The 14,901-nt window shown below is 43.5% G+C and overlaps 1 protein-coding gene across 1 annotated transcript in view; it reads left to right on the forward strand.

Annotated features, from left to right (window-relative positions):
* Positions 1-14,901, forward strand: part of FER1L6 (fer-1 like family member 6) — a 155,112-nt gene that overhangs the window by 95,870 nt on the left and 44,341 nt on the right. The window contains exons 21-26 of the mRNA XM_058275995.1: positions 1,086-1,220; positions 2,683-2,832; positions 8,981-9,091; positions 9,353-9,514; positions 10,718-10,898; positions 13,655-13,881. Coding sequence (XP_058131978.1) covers positions 1,086-1,220; positions 2,683-2,832; positions 8,981-9,091; positions 9,353-9,514; positions 10,718-10,898; positions 13,655-13,881 — 966 coding nt within the window. The remainder of the gene's footprint in view (positions 1-1,085; positions 1,221-2,682; positions 2,833-8,980; positions 9,092-9,352; positions 9,515-10,717; positions 10,899-13,654; positions 13,882-14,901) is intronic.

The raw sequence follows: 14,901 nt of genomic DNA on the forward strand, positions 1-14,901 counted from the left end.
TAGCCTGACGAGAGGGAAATGTGATTGGGGCCTGCAGGGCTGACCCTCCTCTCTCCAGGCTGGCCCCACATACTAATGGGGCAGCCTCTGCCCAAGTGTGGAGCCCACCATCCTAGAAACAACCTCGGCCTTTAGCTCTGGGAAACTGGCATGTTTCTGAACATCCAACAGAGGCAAGGACACAAACCACGGCCACCTTCCCTTTTGAAGGCCCTACTAGAATGGCTTGGTGGGGGCCGTGAGCCACTTCTTAGGTAACCCTCTTGTGGCTCTGGACCATCAGGCAGGCTATCGTCTTCCTCTGTCCTTTGATTTCTCCAGCTCTATAATGGGTACAGCCGACTACCAACGTCACCGTTTGCTACCGTAAGCAAACTCCATAAAAGAAAGGTCATGCAAAACGCTGAGGTTGCTTTGAAGACCGTGGCTGGTTCAATGCCATTAAATATCCACAAAACAGTGGAATTCAAAATAAGGGATTTAAGCTTTAAACCCCAATGAAGGAAGCGTAATGATGGAAAGTTACTTGCTCGTCAGTGAAGTACCCCCATCCCCAGCTTGCTCTCCCATAAAATGGAGATAATAGCTGCATCTTCTAGGTGAAGATGATTGAGGTTAGTAGTCTGGGTTTTGGTGACATGGGTTCTGTTGTTTGCTGGCTCTGGACAAGTGAGCCTCTGTTTCCTGGTCTTAAAATGTGGGTAGCTAACTGTACCCACATGGAAGTTTGAATGAGACAATGCATGTGAAGCATGGCACAACAAGTGTTCAAAAAAGTGTAGCTAGTGCCATCACCGCTGCACTATTGTGAGGCTTGAGTTTGAAATTATGCATGCAACTAGATGGTAAAACATCAAGGGGGCTCTGTGCATGAAACTTAATAAACATGTAAGTTCCTCAAGGGCAGGATATTTGTGCATCCCCTAGCATCTAGCACAGAGTAGCTGTTTAGTTTACATTGTTGCTTCAATGTTCAGTGAATGAGTCATGATGATGATGATGTCATCCATGCCCTCGGTAAGTATCTGTTGAATGCACCTCATCAATTGAATGCTGTTTTGTTTCCTTTCGGCCCCACCTTCCAGATCATTTCTCAGACCCTGTCTCCCACCTGGAACCAGATGCTGGTGTTCAGTGACCTGGTGCTGCACGGAGACCAGCAGGAGCTGGTGGAGTCCCCACCCCTCGTGGTGGTGGAGCTCTACGACAGTGATGCAGTGGTAAGGGTCTCCTGGGGACAGCGAAACAGTGGTAAGGGTCTCCTGGGGCAGTGCTGGCTGCACCTTCTTAAGAATGCCACGTCGAACTAACTTACTTTATTTTAACATTGACTGGTCAGGACTCTAGATGTGCCTGGAGGCAAACTTGGCCTAGGAAAATGATAATTTAAGAACCAGGAAAACTGGCAATGATTGGTTGCTTTGCTAAAGACTTTTCACGTAAATTTCCCTTTAAATTGCTTTTAAAATGGAATTTGGTTTACAAAACGGGAGTCCACACACTTCTGTCAGGTATATGATACTCCTGTACAGCACCTACAGCTGCTTCTAAGTCTCAGTGCTATTTAATATGAATGCTCATGCCTTTTGAAAACAGGAGGTTTTTACTCATCTCATCTGGCTGGAAGGATATGGGTGGTATTTCGCTGTCTCTGCCTTTATAACTGGTTGTGTCCAAGCCAGGCAACAACGTATTCATCTCCCTTTTTTTCCCGATGGAAACCAAACCTCTTCTTCAAAGATGTTTGTGTTCTGAAAACGTGGGTAGATTCAATAGCTTACCAGAGAACTCTTTTTTCAAATTATTAAGACAGATATCCTTCTTCTTTTAATTAAGGAGACTACCACCCACAGTTCCTGAAATAAAGGGCAAAACAGAGTGATGGTTCTTGGGGGAACGTGGACCCACACCTGGGAAAGAGGCAGGAGGTGGCTCCATCAAATGGTTCTTAAAGAAACTGAAACTCATATGCATACATCTAAAGCTATTTCAATATGCTTTCTTGCTGTCAAGAAAAAATGGGCAAACTGCCCCTTCACTTAAACATACTGACCTTCATCATCACCATCCCCATCATTGTCATACTACCATGTATTGAGCACTTGTTCTATACCAGTTATTGTGCAAATCACAGAGATTATTAGATTTTTTCCCCATGGTCCTATGGAGCAGATATTACTTTTATCCGTTTTTTAGGCATGAGGCTCAAAAGGTTGAGTAACTTGCCTAAGGCCAGAGCTAGAAAGTAACAGATTTGGGGATTCAAGCTCATTTTCCTAATTGCAGGGTGGCCCTGCCCTGGAAGTCCTGCAGAACAGTTGATGCCGCCTTATCTCTCCTTCTACCCCTTCAAGTCTGCCTTGGATGGCCATTTTAACTTTATCCTGCTGAGCTCAATATGTTAATGAGAGAGCTGCCTCCTAAGGTAGTCTTGGCCCAGGAAGGCCCTAATGCCCCAGGATGAGCTTAGAGTTTTCCCTGAGAGCTCAACTGGCTTCCAGTGCTCCCCAAGCCTGTGGAACGGGGTAAGAAATGGTTGGCAGAGGAAGAGGATGAGACGGTGGGCCTGAGATAGGAACTGATGTTGGCATTTTTGTGAAGATTATTTGCAAAACCGCACTGGTGTGGGTGAACCAGATAGGTTAACAACCTGGGGACAAAGTTCATTTCTTTCTGCCTTAGGGGAAGCCAGAATATTTGGGTGCCACGGTGGCTGCCCCTGTTGTGAAGCTGGCAGACCAGGACTATGAGCCGCCCAGGCTGTGCTATCACCCCATCTTTTGTGGGAACCTTTCTGGAGGAGACCTCCTCGCCGTATTTGAACTTCTGCAGGTAAGTGAGCCAGAAGTGGCACCTGCGCCAGACATCTGTCTAACCTGTCTGGTTAGAGAAGTGGCCTTGCTAGAGGGGCACTTCGATGAAAGCCATGCCTTGTACCTCTCTGTAGTCCCTTGTCTGGAAGTGTCTTCTTCTGGGGATCCAGGAGGTATCACTTAGGAACTCAGGTGACCTGGGCTATCCCCAGAGCTCCTGTGTTCCAAGAGTCCCTGGAGGAAAGGTCTTTGTGGATTTGACCCACAATGCTTGAGCCACCGTTCAGACCACATGAGAAAACGAATGAGGAAGTGAGCAAACCTTTGTTGTGGGGCTCTCACCATGTGCCCAGGACTGTGTAGGGGCCTCACATAGTCCTGACCACACGGGATCTCCTATGATCCTGCTGAGACAGGGATTAGTATTCCCAACAGCTTCCTTCATAGAGGAAGCGTTGTCAGAGGGAAGTAGCCTAAGAGATCCAATTCATTAGGGTTTCATCAAGACTCTTCTCATTTGATTACTTGCTCCAAAAGTGATTTGATCATTAGCACAACTGCCTTAGCATTTGGGTCTCGTACATGCTGAGAAGACTGAGGCTGGAAAATGCCTTCATTTGTCACCAGCTGCTTTCCATTTTCATCTGTGGATAGCATCCTTCAGCCTCTCCATCTCTATTATGCAGATGCTTCCCCGTCTCAGGAGAAGGCTTCAGTGTCTTGGGTCTTCCCTGCCCTAGACTGTTCATTATCTTCCCTTCCCTTCCCTGCCCAGCCTAGCTCTCCTCCTGTCCCACCCACCCTAGCTCATAGCCCAGCTGTTCTCCCAGACACTCTGGCTTGAAAATTCCGGCAGCCTTAAGTCTTCACACTGTGTCTCTACCCTTGGCCGGCCCATCCCCACTCCTGGCTCCTTGAGCAGTGCTCGTCTTCTCAGTTCCCATGCGCTCGCTTTCTCATTAGCCTCCTGTCCTTTCATGTCGCCCTCCATGTTCCAGCCAGCCGACCTCCTCAGGACACAAGCTGGCCCATACCGCTCTCTCTGCAAAAATCACCCATGGTTCCTGCTTCTTATCTCCAGGAACATTTCCCAAAGTCTGCTTTCTGGAACACCATCCCTTCCATATGCAGTGAAAAGAAAGTTTGAGAAATGCTTCATAATGCATCTCTCTTGGGGATTTGAAATGCTCATCACCATGGTAAAGACTTTGAGAAGTCCTACAATAAAGTTTTTTTAACTTCTTTTTTGAAGCCCAATATTTCCCAAATATGTTTGACCACAAAACTTTTTTTTTTTTTTGCATGATAACTGTCAATATTTCCACGAAGAAAATCTGGCCCCTAAGAAAATGTCAAGTTTCCATAGCCTGGCATTAAAGATAACCTAAAATTTGTCTTCAAACTACTTTTTCAGCCTCACCTTTCAGTACATCACTCTACAGACAGCACATGCCCTGTTTATGCAAGACTACTCCCAGTTCCCTGATATCACAACACAAATTTACTCCTGTTTTTAGTCATTTTGAAGTGTTTCCCTATCCCCACCCTGTTTACCAGCCCATGAAAATGTGCATTATCAAAGCTCAGAACAAGAGATGCCTCTTCCAGAAAGCTTTCCACATCCCCACCTCAATCAGAATTAAATGTTCTTTCCTCTTTCATCTACAACACTTTGCCTCTTTTTCTTCTTCAAATCAATCGATTTCTCTACTTCCATCATCACATGTTCTCTGACTGACTCTCCTGCCTCCCTCTTATGAGGATCCTTGTGATGACACTGGTCCCACCCAGATAATTCGGGGTCTTCTCTCCATATCAAGATCCTTGATCACATCTGCAAAGTCCTTTTTGTCACAAGTGCTGAGAATTAGGATGTGACCCTCTTTCGGGGACCATTCACCTGCCTAACACACTTATCAACTCCTAGAAATGTCTCCTTCCCTTTCTCCAGGTGTCGTGCCCTACACACCTCCAGAGGGCACCCCCTGGATTTGTGCAGTGTGCAACCTTCATGGGCTTATATGGCAACTCCGCTTTCTTAGAATCCACTCTTCCCTCTCACCTTTCTGGGGTTCCTACCCTCACCATGCTAATGCTTTCTGATTTTTCATGTATTTTAATCTTCTTTGTCTTTATGGTGTAGACCAAGGCAAACCTTTTTCCTTCTTGTCTTGAACCTAGGTTTCTGTTAGCTTTAAAATAATTGAGGCATTCATCCTCAAGCTTGGCACTCATTAAATCAGGGGTTCTGAACAATGGGTCAATGAGCTTGAATTGAAATTCACGAAAACATTATTCTTGGGGGGATGTGTTGGTGCAGGTGTGGTGTATTTATTAAATAGTACATAGTATAGTGTGGACTTAGTTAGGGGTCCATGGTTTTCACCTGACTGGCAAAGGCATCAGTGGAACAAAAGAGGTAAAGAACCCTTGTATTAAATCATCTCATTAGGGGTCTGAATTAGGTCATTGAAAGCTTCAGGCACCAACTCTGTCAGGGGTGGGGAGGAAAGCAGGCTGATCCTCACATATTATTAAGAACTTCCAGAACTTGTAACATTGATATAAAGGCAGTAATCACCAAAGGTTCTGATGGGAGGGAAAAGAAGAATAGGCATAACACTCGGCATTTTGTGGACATTGGAATTGTTCTGCAAAACATTGCAATGACAGATATAGGCTATTATACAGTTTGTCAAAACCTATAAAATTGTATGGTGCAAAGTGTAAATCACTGTGTAAACTGTAGGCAACGGTTAGTAGCAATACTTCAATATGTGTTCATCAGTTATAACAAATGTACCACACTAATGGAAGATGTTGTTCATGGAGAAAAGTGTGGGAGGGACAGGGAATGGGATATATGGGAATCCCCTATATTTTCAATATAACATTTATGTAACCTAAAACTTCTTTAAAAATATAACTTTTAAAATGTATGTATGTATATATATATATAAAGAACTTCCAGCATATATCCTGCCTAAGCCCAGAAGAGAACCTTTGCAAGTCACCAACTTTATCAAGTGCTGTCTCCTGGGCAGCTGAGAATAGCAAGTCTGCACATTCTTTCTTCCTGCTGCTGTCTGAGTTCCTTCCCTGCTTGCCTTCTCTGCTGCAGTGTTATCTCAGTGAAGATCTTGAGGTCTGTTCTGGCTTTGCCACCGTCTCACTATTTGACTTTGGTCCATTAAATTTCCTCTTAGACCCTTTACTTGCCTGCATTGGCAATTATTTTCCTTGAGCATTTTGAAAATATCATTCCATTGTTTGAGCTTATCTTGTTTCTTTTGAGAGGTTAGTTAAACAGTTAAAGAACTGTTGTTCTTTAATAAGTGAACTGTCTTTGGTGTCTTTTTTTCCTACTCTGATTATTTAAGAGATTTGTCTTTATCTTTGGTTTGTAGCAATTTTACTATGATATATTAAAATGAGAATTTGTTTTTGTTGTGTTTGGGATTTGTGGAGCTTCTTGAAACTGTGGTTTGATGCTTTTCATTAGTTTTGGAAAATTCTCAGCCATTATCTGTTCAAATACTTCTGACCCATACTAGTCTTTCTCCCTTTCCTTCCTCTCCTCTCCTTTCCCCTCTACTTCCCTCCCCTCTTCAATGGCTCTAATTACATGTATATTATAGCTTTTTATTGTACACTCTATGCCTATCATGCGCTTTTCTGTGTTTTCTAGCTTTTTGTTTCTCAGATCCTCATTCTGTAGGTCTTTAATAGTGACCTATCTTCTAATTCATTATCTCTGCCTTTATCTGCACCTGATCTTTTCATAAATTCATTTGCTAAGTTCTTCCTTCCAGTGACTCTATTTCCAGCCATAAAATTTCCTTTTTTCCTCTTATTATAGTTTTCAGTTCTCCACTGAAATGTGTTCCTTAAACAGATTAAGCATTTTTATTTTAAAGTTCACATCAGATCATTGTATTATCTGAATGCCCTATGGGTCTGTTTCTTTGGTTTATTGTTTCTCTTGTTGTTGTTTTTTTAACATATTGTCTTACATCTTTGCATGTTATGCATGTTATGGTTCATTGCATGATTAGCAATGTATTTAAAAATGTATACAGAAAATTTGAGCCCAGCCTGATATTTTTTTCCCAGAGAAGATTTAAATTTGCTTCTGAGGAAACTGGGGGTACTAGGAATCCTAGAGAATCTGAATCAACCAGATTAAGATAATTTGAAGTTGTTCTTTAATCCTTGCAAAGGCCAGTCCTTTTCCAGTTTACCTTTACTTCCAGATAAACTTAATATGTTCCAGAAAGTACTTTGCATGCTCTCAGTAATTTTCACAGCAACACTGTGTGTTCAGTGTCATTGTCGTCATATGACAAATGAAGGAACTGAGACTCAGAGACACTGAGCGACTTTTCCAAGTTCACACAGCTCTTAAGTGTGAGCCCAAGTCTAATCCCAACTGCTGTGCTGAATAAGAAGTATACTGGTAGTATAGAAAATGATGAGCTGAAGGAGATGGAGAAAGGAGGAAGGCTTCTGAGCCAGTGATTTTTTCAGGACAGGGATGGGAGCAAAGTCACCCAGTCTCCATAGCATGGTGGAGATCCTTCATGGGCAGTGTTGGACTCTTGGGGGCTTCTTTTAGGCACTTAACAGAGCAAACCCTCTTCAGGGCATTTCCCAGGCCAACATTCCAGCAGTTTCAGAATAAGAAAAATGTGTGTTTTTTTAAAAAGCACACCCAAAGGCAGCCTCTTCTAGGCCCCCATCACAGCTGTATTGTGGCTTTATCTTTGGAGCCAGAGGAGTAATTAACTTTCCCAATGAGGTGATGCTTTGCAGGCAGAATTGCTCACCCCTTCAATGCCAGGCAGTATTGAGTGTGCCTCCTCATCATTTCCCTGCTCCTTTATCTGAGCAGGTTCATCGGCAGCCTGTTTGTGACTATTTGGCATTTGCAGTGCCTGCTCTTGTCCTGTGCTTCTTATAATTGGCTTAACCACATTTGCTGTTGCCAACCAGAATATGTCTATGAAAGAAAATGGTGATATGTTTGTGCTTTACAGGTTTTGATGAGCAATTAGGTTTTTTCCAGCACATGGAGCGTGAGCAGCTAATGTGTCAGTCAGCCCATAAACATTTATCAAGAGCCTCCTGTATACAGAGCATCACTTGAGGGACTTGGAGAATGAAAATGAAGTAAACAAAGACTTCCTCTGTCCAAGTCTCTGGAAATTGTTCAGGCAGGAAAACAATCTGAGTGAGGAGAGCTGCCTGCTTCAAAGCAATGTTTAATAGAGTACCTGACACTAGAGGGGTTTGCGGTGTCATCTGGTCCAGTATCTGATGCCCAGAGAGGGCAAGTGCTTTGTGCAGGGTCACTTAGCAGAGCCGTTTCTTGACTCATCCACAGATCACTCAGCCTCTGCATTCACAGGACTTAGGGTCAGGGATGGCCACAGTGGCTGGGATCAAACCAGGGAGGGTGACTTGAAAGACAGATGTTTTGAGTGAGGTCTTGAAGGGGTAAGGGATAGCATACACAGTGAGAAAGATCCTTTCCTTAGCAGTATTCTTTGAGTCTTTTGCATGACATTTCAATATAGCAGAATGATTATCTTCTGGCAGTTTTGTTAACCCAAATTGCACTTGAAATGATACCCTTCATTCCGTATTTCAGCCTTCAATAGACTTAATTTTCTGTTTCAATGATTAAGATGTAGTTGCTGTTGTGATTTTAAATACCAATCTCTTTTGTAATCGTTCATTAAGGATTTTCTGGAATTTTGACAAGCCAGAAGTGGGGGAATAGCTAAGGCTCAAAGCTTCAGTGTATGAGCTGAACTCCTGCTCCATTCCACTACTGCACTTTCTGTGTGCTCTTATCAGGTCACGGGGATATATCTGTATGTCTTTTTATTCACCCTTCTATACAATTAGCTCCCAGAAAGCTGTTTTATTAATGTCTTGCTGCACAATAAGTGCTCAATAAATGTTGACTATCTTGCAAATTAATGCATTTGTCCATAATAAATATGTACATGTGGTAAAATACACAGTCCTTATTGCATTTCATGCTGGAAACATCTTTGTTGACAAAACAGTGAACACCTTACCATTGAGGTGACGGCGTGACCCTGTTGGTCTTCCTTGCTGCTTCTCTCCAACCTTCTAACCAGCTCTGTCTTGTGTGGTAGGTCCCTGCATCTGGGCTGCAAGAGCTCCCTCCTGTTGACCAGCCAGATTCCGCCCAGCTTTACCCGGTTCCTGCTAACATTCGACCAGTGCTGAGTACATACCGAGTGGAGGTACGGTGCCAAGAAGGAGATGAGTCATTCTCTAGGGTTCAAGGGGTGCAGTCCTGCCCTCATTGAATGAGGGGCATGATGGACTGAGTGGGCAAGAGACCTAGCCACAAACCCCATCCAACTCACTCTTGACCAGAGGGAGCCCTCAAGGGGGGTGGCTCTTTGCTGGAACGTGCCTGACTTTTCCATGCCAAAACCCAGGTGGGCATGGGGGCTGGCCCGTGGGTCTTTGAGTGACAGCTCTGCTGGTCCTCTCCTCAGGTTCTCTTCTGGGGAGTCCGAGAAATGAAGAAGGTGCAGCTCCTCTCGGTGGATCGTCCTCAGGTTCTCATCGAATGTGGGGGGCGAGGAGTCAAGTCCTGTGTGATCCAGAGTTACAAGAAGAACCCAAACTTCAGCATCCAGGCGGACGCTTTTGAAGTGGTATGAGCCTCCCACACTCTCCCCTTCTCATACCCTCCTTTTCCCACGATGGGGCCCATTCCTTCATTGACCGGTTTGGGGAGAAGTTTTAGAGTTTCAGATGTCCACTGCCTGCAAGAAAGAGTCATGTAATTTAGTGAAAAACCAGAATTTCAGAATGGGATAAAATAGGTTTCTTTTTGGTTTGTTGTTGTTTTGCTTTGCTTTGTTTTTAAAGGTTTCAAATGCTGATCACACAGTAAATCAAAGGAGGTTGGCAAAATAATGCTGAGAATAGTGGCTCCTAAATGTGGGCCCAGTTCAAAACAGCAGCAGCAGCAGCACCTGGGAACTTGTTAGAAATGCAAGTTCTCAGGCCCTCCCCCAGTCCTACTGAATCAGAAACTGTTGGGGCGGGGCCCAAAAATCTCTATTTAAAAAGCCCTCCAGGCCATTCTCATATACTCTAAAGTCTGCAGACCACTGGTCTGGAAGATACCCTAAGGAGACTTATTTTCATGATTAGATAAAAAAAATATTCTTGGTACTTAGTATGGCATTAAATTGCATGCAAACATATGCTTCTAATGGTTTTTGGGGGGCATTTGTGCTTTCATTTACTTTAACCTTTCAACATTCCCTTGGAATACTTTTTGTGCTTTGATTTAGACCTAACTATGAAGAAAGTCTGCTTTGTCCAACCCATTGAGTCACAAAGGACACCTTTGTTAATTTCCTAAATTAACAAAAACTAGAATTAAAGAATTGCAGTATTTGAAAACAGACTTTCTCTCTGGGCTCCACTGAGTCTCAGGGACCACTGAGGGAAACATGTGGGCAGGGCCCTGGCCATGACCCCTGGCTCCATTCTTAGTGGCTTGACGTTCATTTGTTTCATATACAAGACCTGCAAAACTGTCATTTGAGGTGAGGCCTCTGCTGGTAAATAATGAAAACATAGAGAACATGGAAGAGTGCCATTTTGGAATTTAAACCTTATATTTTGGGTAATTACTCCCTCATATTTTGGTAATGAAGACTTCTTCAATGTTTTTGCAAACTATATCAGTGGCCAGGAAGGAGGAGGTGTCACTGAATAGATGAACTAGATAGAATGGCAAGGAAGGGCCAAAAGGAGGATGGGTGCTTTGTGGGCTTTGGTCCTGGCCCACAGGCAGGTCACCCCAAGCAGTGTCTCCACTTTTCTCCTCCTTTCCTCACCAGGAGCTACCTGAGAATGAGCTTCTGCACCCACCCTTGAGCATCTGCGTGGTAGACTGGAGAGCATTCGGCAGGAGCACCCTCGTAGGCACCTACACCATCAACTGCTTGAAGCAGTTCTTGTGCAAATCCAGGGAAGCCCCCACCCTCATCTCACAGGTGGATGGAATCCAGGTTGGGCCAGGTAGGAGGCTCCTCCTGGATTCTGGAGTGGTAGACTGTAAGGCAGTGGCGCTGCACTGTATCTGCTGTGGAACATGGCACAGGGAAGATGTCCCACAGCCAAGTGGATCTTTCTGTGGAATTGGCTCCTGCAGCCTCCTCTGCTACCTTTAGCTGCCAAATTCTTGCTTTAAAGTTCAAGTTAGGATCAAGTCCTCTAAGAAGCCTTCCTTGAATATTACTAAGCTCCTCCTGCCTCTACTCCTTGACATTTTCCTTGGCTTTGTGCTTGGTGTTATTTTATTTTAGTTTGTATTGCATCTCAGATGCAGAGAGTTGAGTTAATTGTGCTTCTCAGTTCATGCTGACCTGTTAACATTGATGTTCAAGGCTTCTCTCTCATTATATCCACCATCCCACCCCACCTCTGCCTTATTCCCTGTCCCTAATCTGAATCCCTTCTCCACTGTAAATCCCAAACCACCAATCCTCGCAAAATATGTGGTGTTATCTTGCATGTGTGTTTAATTTGCATAATTGCTATGGTGCTCCTATCTTGATTTCGTTTCTTAATCTTTTCACTCAATGTTACATTTTAAGATCTATCCATCTTGCTATATGTACATGTGCTTGTTACCTCTACCTGCTGTAGCTGTCACACTTGTCTTTTCCTTTCTTCCAGCACTGGGCCCCAAAGCTGTCTTCCAGCTTCCCCCTTCCACAGACAATGCTGTGATGAGTATCCCAATGCATGTTCTCTTGAGGGAAGATCCTGTGTGGGAATTTCTCCAGAATATACACCCAAGAGTGAGATTGCTGAGTTGCAGGGAGTCTATGCATTTAATTTCATTACATACTGCCTGAAGATGCTTCAGATTGTTGTATCAGTCTACACCAGCCTACAGCAGTTTATACCCTTCTACGCCCATCTACACCAGTTTATACCAGTCTACATCAGTCCATACCAGTCTACATCAGTCTACACCAGTCAACATCACTTTACACTAGTCTATACAAATCTACATGAGTCTACACCACTCTGTAACAGTCTATCAGTCTACACCAGTCTACATCACTCTACACCAGGCTATACAAGTCTACATTCATCTACACCAGTCAATACCATTCTACAGCAGTCTACATCAGTCTACCCAGTCTACACCAGTACATACAAAACTACATCAGTCTATACCAGTCTACACCAGTCATACCAGTCTACAGCAGTCTATACCAGTCTACACCAGCCTGTACCAGTCTATACCAATGTACTTCAGTCTACACCAGTATATAAAAATCTACATTGGTCTACATAATTCTAAACCAGTCTATACAAGTCTATATCAGTCTATACCAGCTTATACCAGTCTAAGTCAATTTGCACCTATCTACACCATGTTATACCAGTCTGTACTCCTACCAGCAATGCATCCAGAGCACCATTTTCCTCCTCTTTAGCAGCATCAACTACTATCAAACTTTCTGGGTTTTAGTTTGATTTGGTTTGAGTTTGGGGCTTTGCCATTCAGGTTTTTATTTTAGCTTGGATTTCTGTGATTACTAGTGATTTTGCACAGCTTCTTATCTTGATTGCCAATTTTTATTTTTCCTTCTGTGATTTGCCTGTTCATATCCTTTGCCCATATTCTATGTTTCCTTTAAATGTCTTTTTGATTCATGAGTTCTTTTTATATTCTAGAGGTTAATACCCAGTAGTTTATAGATGTTGCTCTTATCTTCTCCTAGTCTGATAACTGCTAACCTTGTCTATAGTCCCCATCTTTGAGCAGAACTTAATTTTAATGTAATCGGGTCCATCCATGTTTTAAACTTTATGGTTTATACTGTAAGGGTCTTGTCTAAGGAGTTTTTTCTCACCCATAGCACACAATGATATTATCTTACATTTTCTTCTATTAGCCTTATGGTTTTACTTTTCAATTTAGATCTGCTTTAAGGCAGGGATCCACTTGCATTTTCTCCATCTTGTGCACCATTTCCCCCCAAAGAGTCTACTGACCAGTGACTCCTCTCACCATTCATTTGTACTGCCGACATTCTCATAAATCAAGTTTCCATACATCCTTGGCATATTTCAGAAACTTCTATTCTGTCCCACTGGTCTCTCTGTCTCTGTACCCAAGACAGAGTAGACATCCATAAGTGTTTGTTGAATTCACTATTGAGAAGTTAGCAACTGGGGGAGACAAATTTTGGAGCCCACAGCAACCGTGAAGGCTCCAGATTGGGAGGTGTCCATAAGTACTGAATTCCAAAGTACAAAATGAAGGGAAGAGGACCCTTGGCAAGAAAGAACCTTTCTATTGGATCAACAGCCCAGTTAAGAATCTCATGGAAACCAGGAACTGACCTCCACTCCATGCCATGCACATGTACTCATATGTCTAGAGTTCTGCCTATATTTGGGGAGTTCATGGGCCTCTGGAGAAAGAGAAGACAACCACACAGGGGACCTGTGCCCTTAACCTTGATTTTCATGATCCTGATGGCCATGATTGAATCAAATTATCCTAAGGGATCAATAATAAGAACATCTGTTTATTGAATACCCATTGTGTACTGGTCACTTTTCATTATCATCTCATTTAATCCCCCCAGTGAGATAGGTATTTTATAAATAAGAAAAGTGAGCTTCAGAGATATTAGGAACTTTCCAGATTTGAATTCAGAACTAATTCCCAGTATTGGGCCCCTAAAATGATCACCCTTCCCTGCAGCCTTGGTTGTCTGATTGTTAAAACTTACCTGCTTTCATTCCAGCTATTTCAGATTCACCGATGACCACTGAGCCCTCCGGGCCCCTCAGCTCCTCCCCAGAGCCCCGCACAGATCACATCTATGTGGATATTGAGGCACCATCCACAGTAGTGCCTGACCCTGCCCAGACTCAGCCTGCCAGCCTGGCTGACGTTCCTGACTCATCCCCCACGCTGGAGCCCAAACTCAAACCAGCAGCCCCCGAGCCAACAAAAGATGGAAAAGCTAAGGTCAGAATGTAATTCCCTCTTTATATTTGCAAACACCACTAGAGCTCACAGAGGAGGCCCTGAGTACTAATCCTCTCACCCACTAGCTGTGTGTTCCTGAGCAAACAACTTCACATTTCCAAGTTTCCTCATCTGTATAACAGGATAATAGTCCACCTTCACGGAATTGTTGTAGGATCAGATAAGTCGGTATGTGTGTGAAGTTAAAGTGTTAGTCAAATGTGACAATAACATTTATTGGAAAGAAACTCTTCTGGATTATTTAGCTTGGGAAGATGATGGTCTCTTCATCCAGAGCTAGTTCACAAATACATGCAAGGTGTATGAGACCAAAAGGATGTGTTTTCTGGATTCTCAAGAGGAGTAAGGCATCTTCATTAGCTTAGATTCTAGAAGGGTAGATGGACAAGTACATAAAGAACCATTAAACAATGTTATGATTAATGTTTCTAGATAAAAAAGTTTGAGTATGGAATTGGGGTTTATCAATTAACTTAAAAGAGGAGGCAGATTTAAGGAAATCTTAAGGAATTGCCTACCCAGAGATTGGTAAGGGCTGAAATAAAAAGCAGGGTAAGGTAAATTAGTGGATATTTGCTCAGTCTATTCCCATTGCATCCCCGTTCAGCACGACCCCCTGTAATCCCTCACCACATTCTCTCCATCCCTTGAGCTTCATGCCTGCCACTTAATGCTGGAATCTCAGCTTAAGTGTCTGTTAGCCCCACAAAACTGTGAGCTCCACAAGGTTGGCGTTGATTTTTTGACATCTGTACACTCTGCCCTTAGCACAGTGCCTGACACATAGTAGGTGCTCCATAGATGTCTGGAAGAGTGAACAGATGATGGATACAGGATGAGTCTTACCTAGACAGCCTCCAACAGGACAACTGTCTTTCCCACAAATGCCTCCTTTTCGCTTTATGTGTATTTCTTCTACCACCGCCACCCCTGCTGCCCATCACTTATGTCATAGGTGCCATTCATTTGCACCTGTCAAAACCAGAAGGATGCCAAAGG

This window comes from Dasypus novemcinctus, chromosome 14 (genome assembly GCF_030445035.2).
Source record: "Dasypus novemcinctus isolate mDasNov1 chromosome 14, mDasNov1.1.hap2, whole genome shotgun sequence".
Lineage (NCBI taxonomy): Eukaryota > Metazoa > Chordata > Mammalia > Cingulata > Dasypodidae > Dasypus > Dasypus novemcinctus.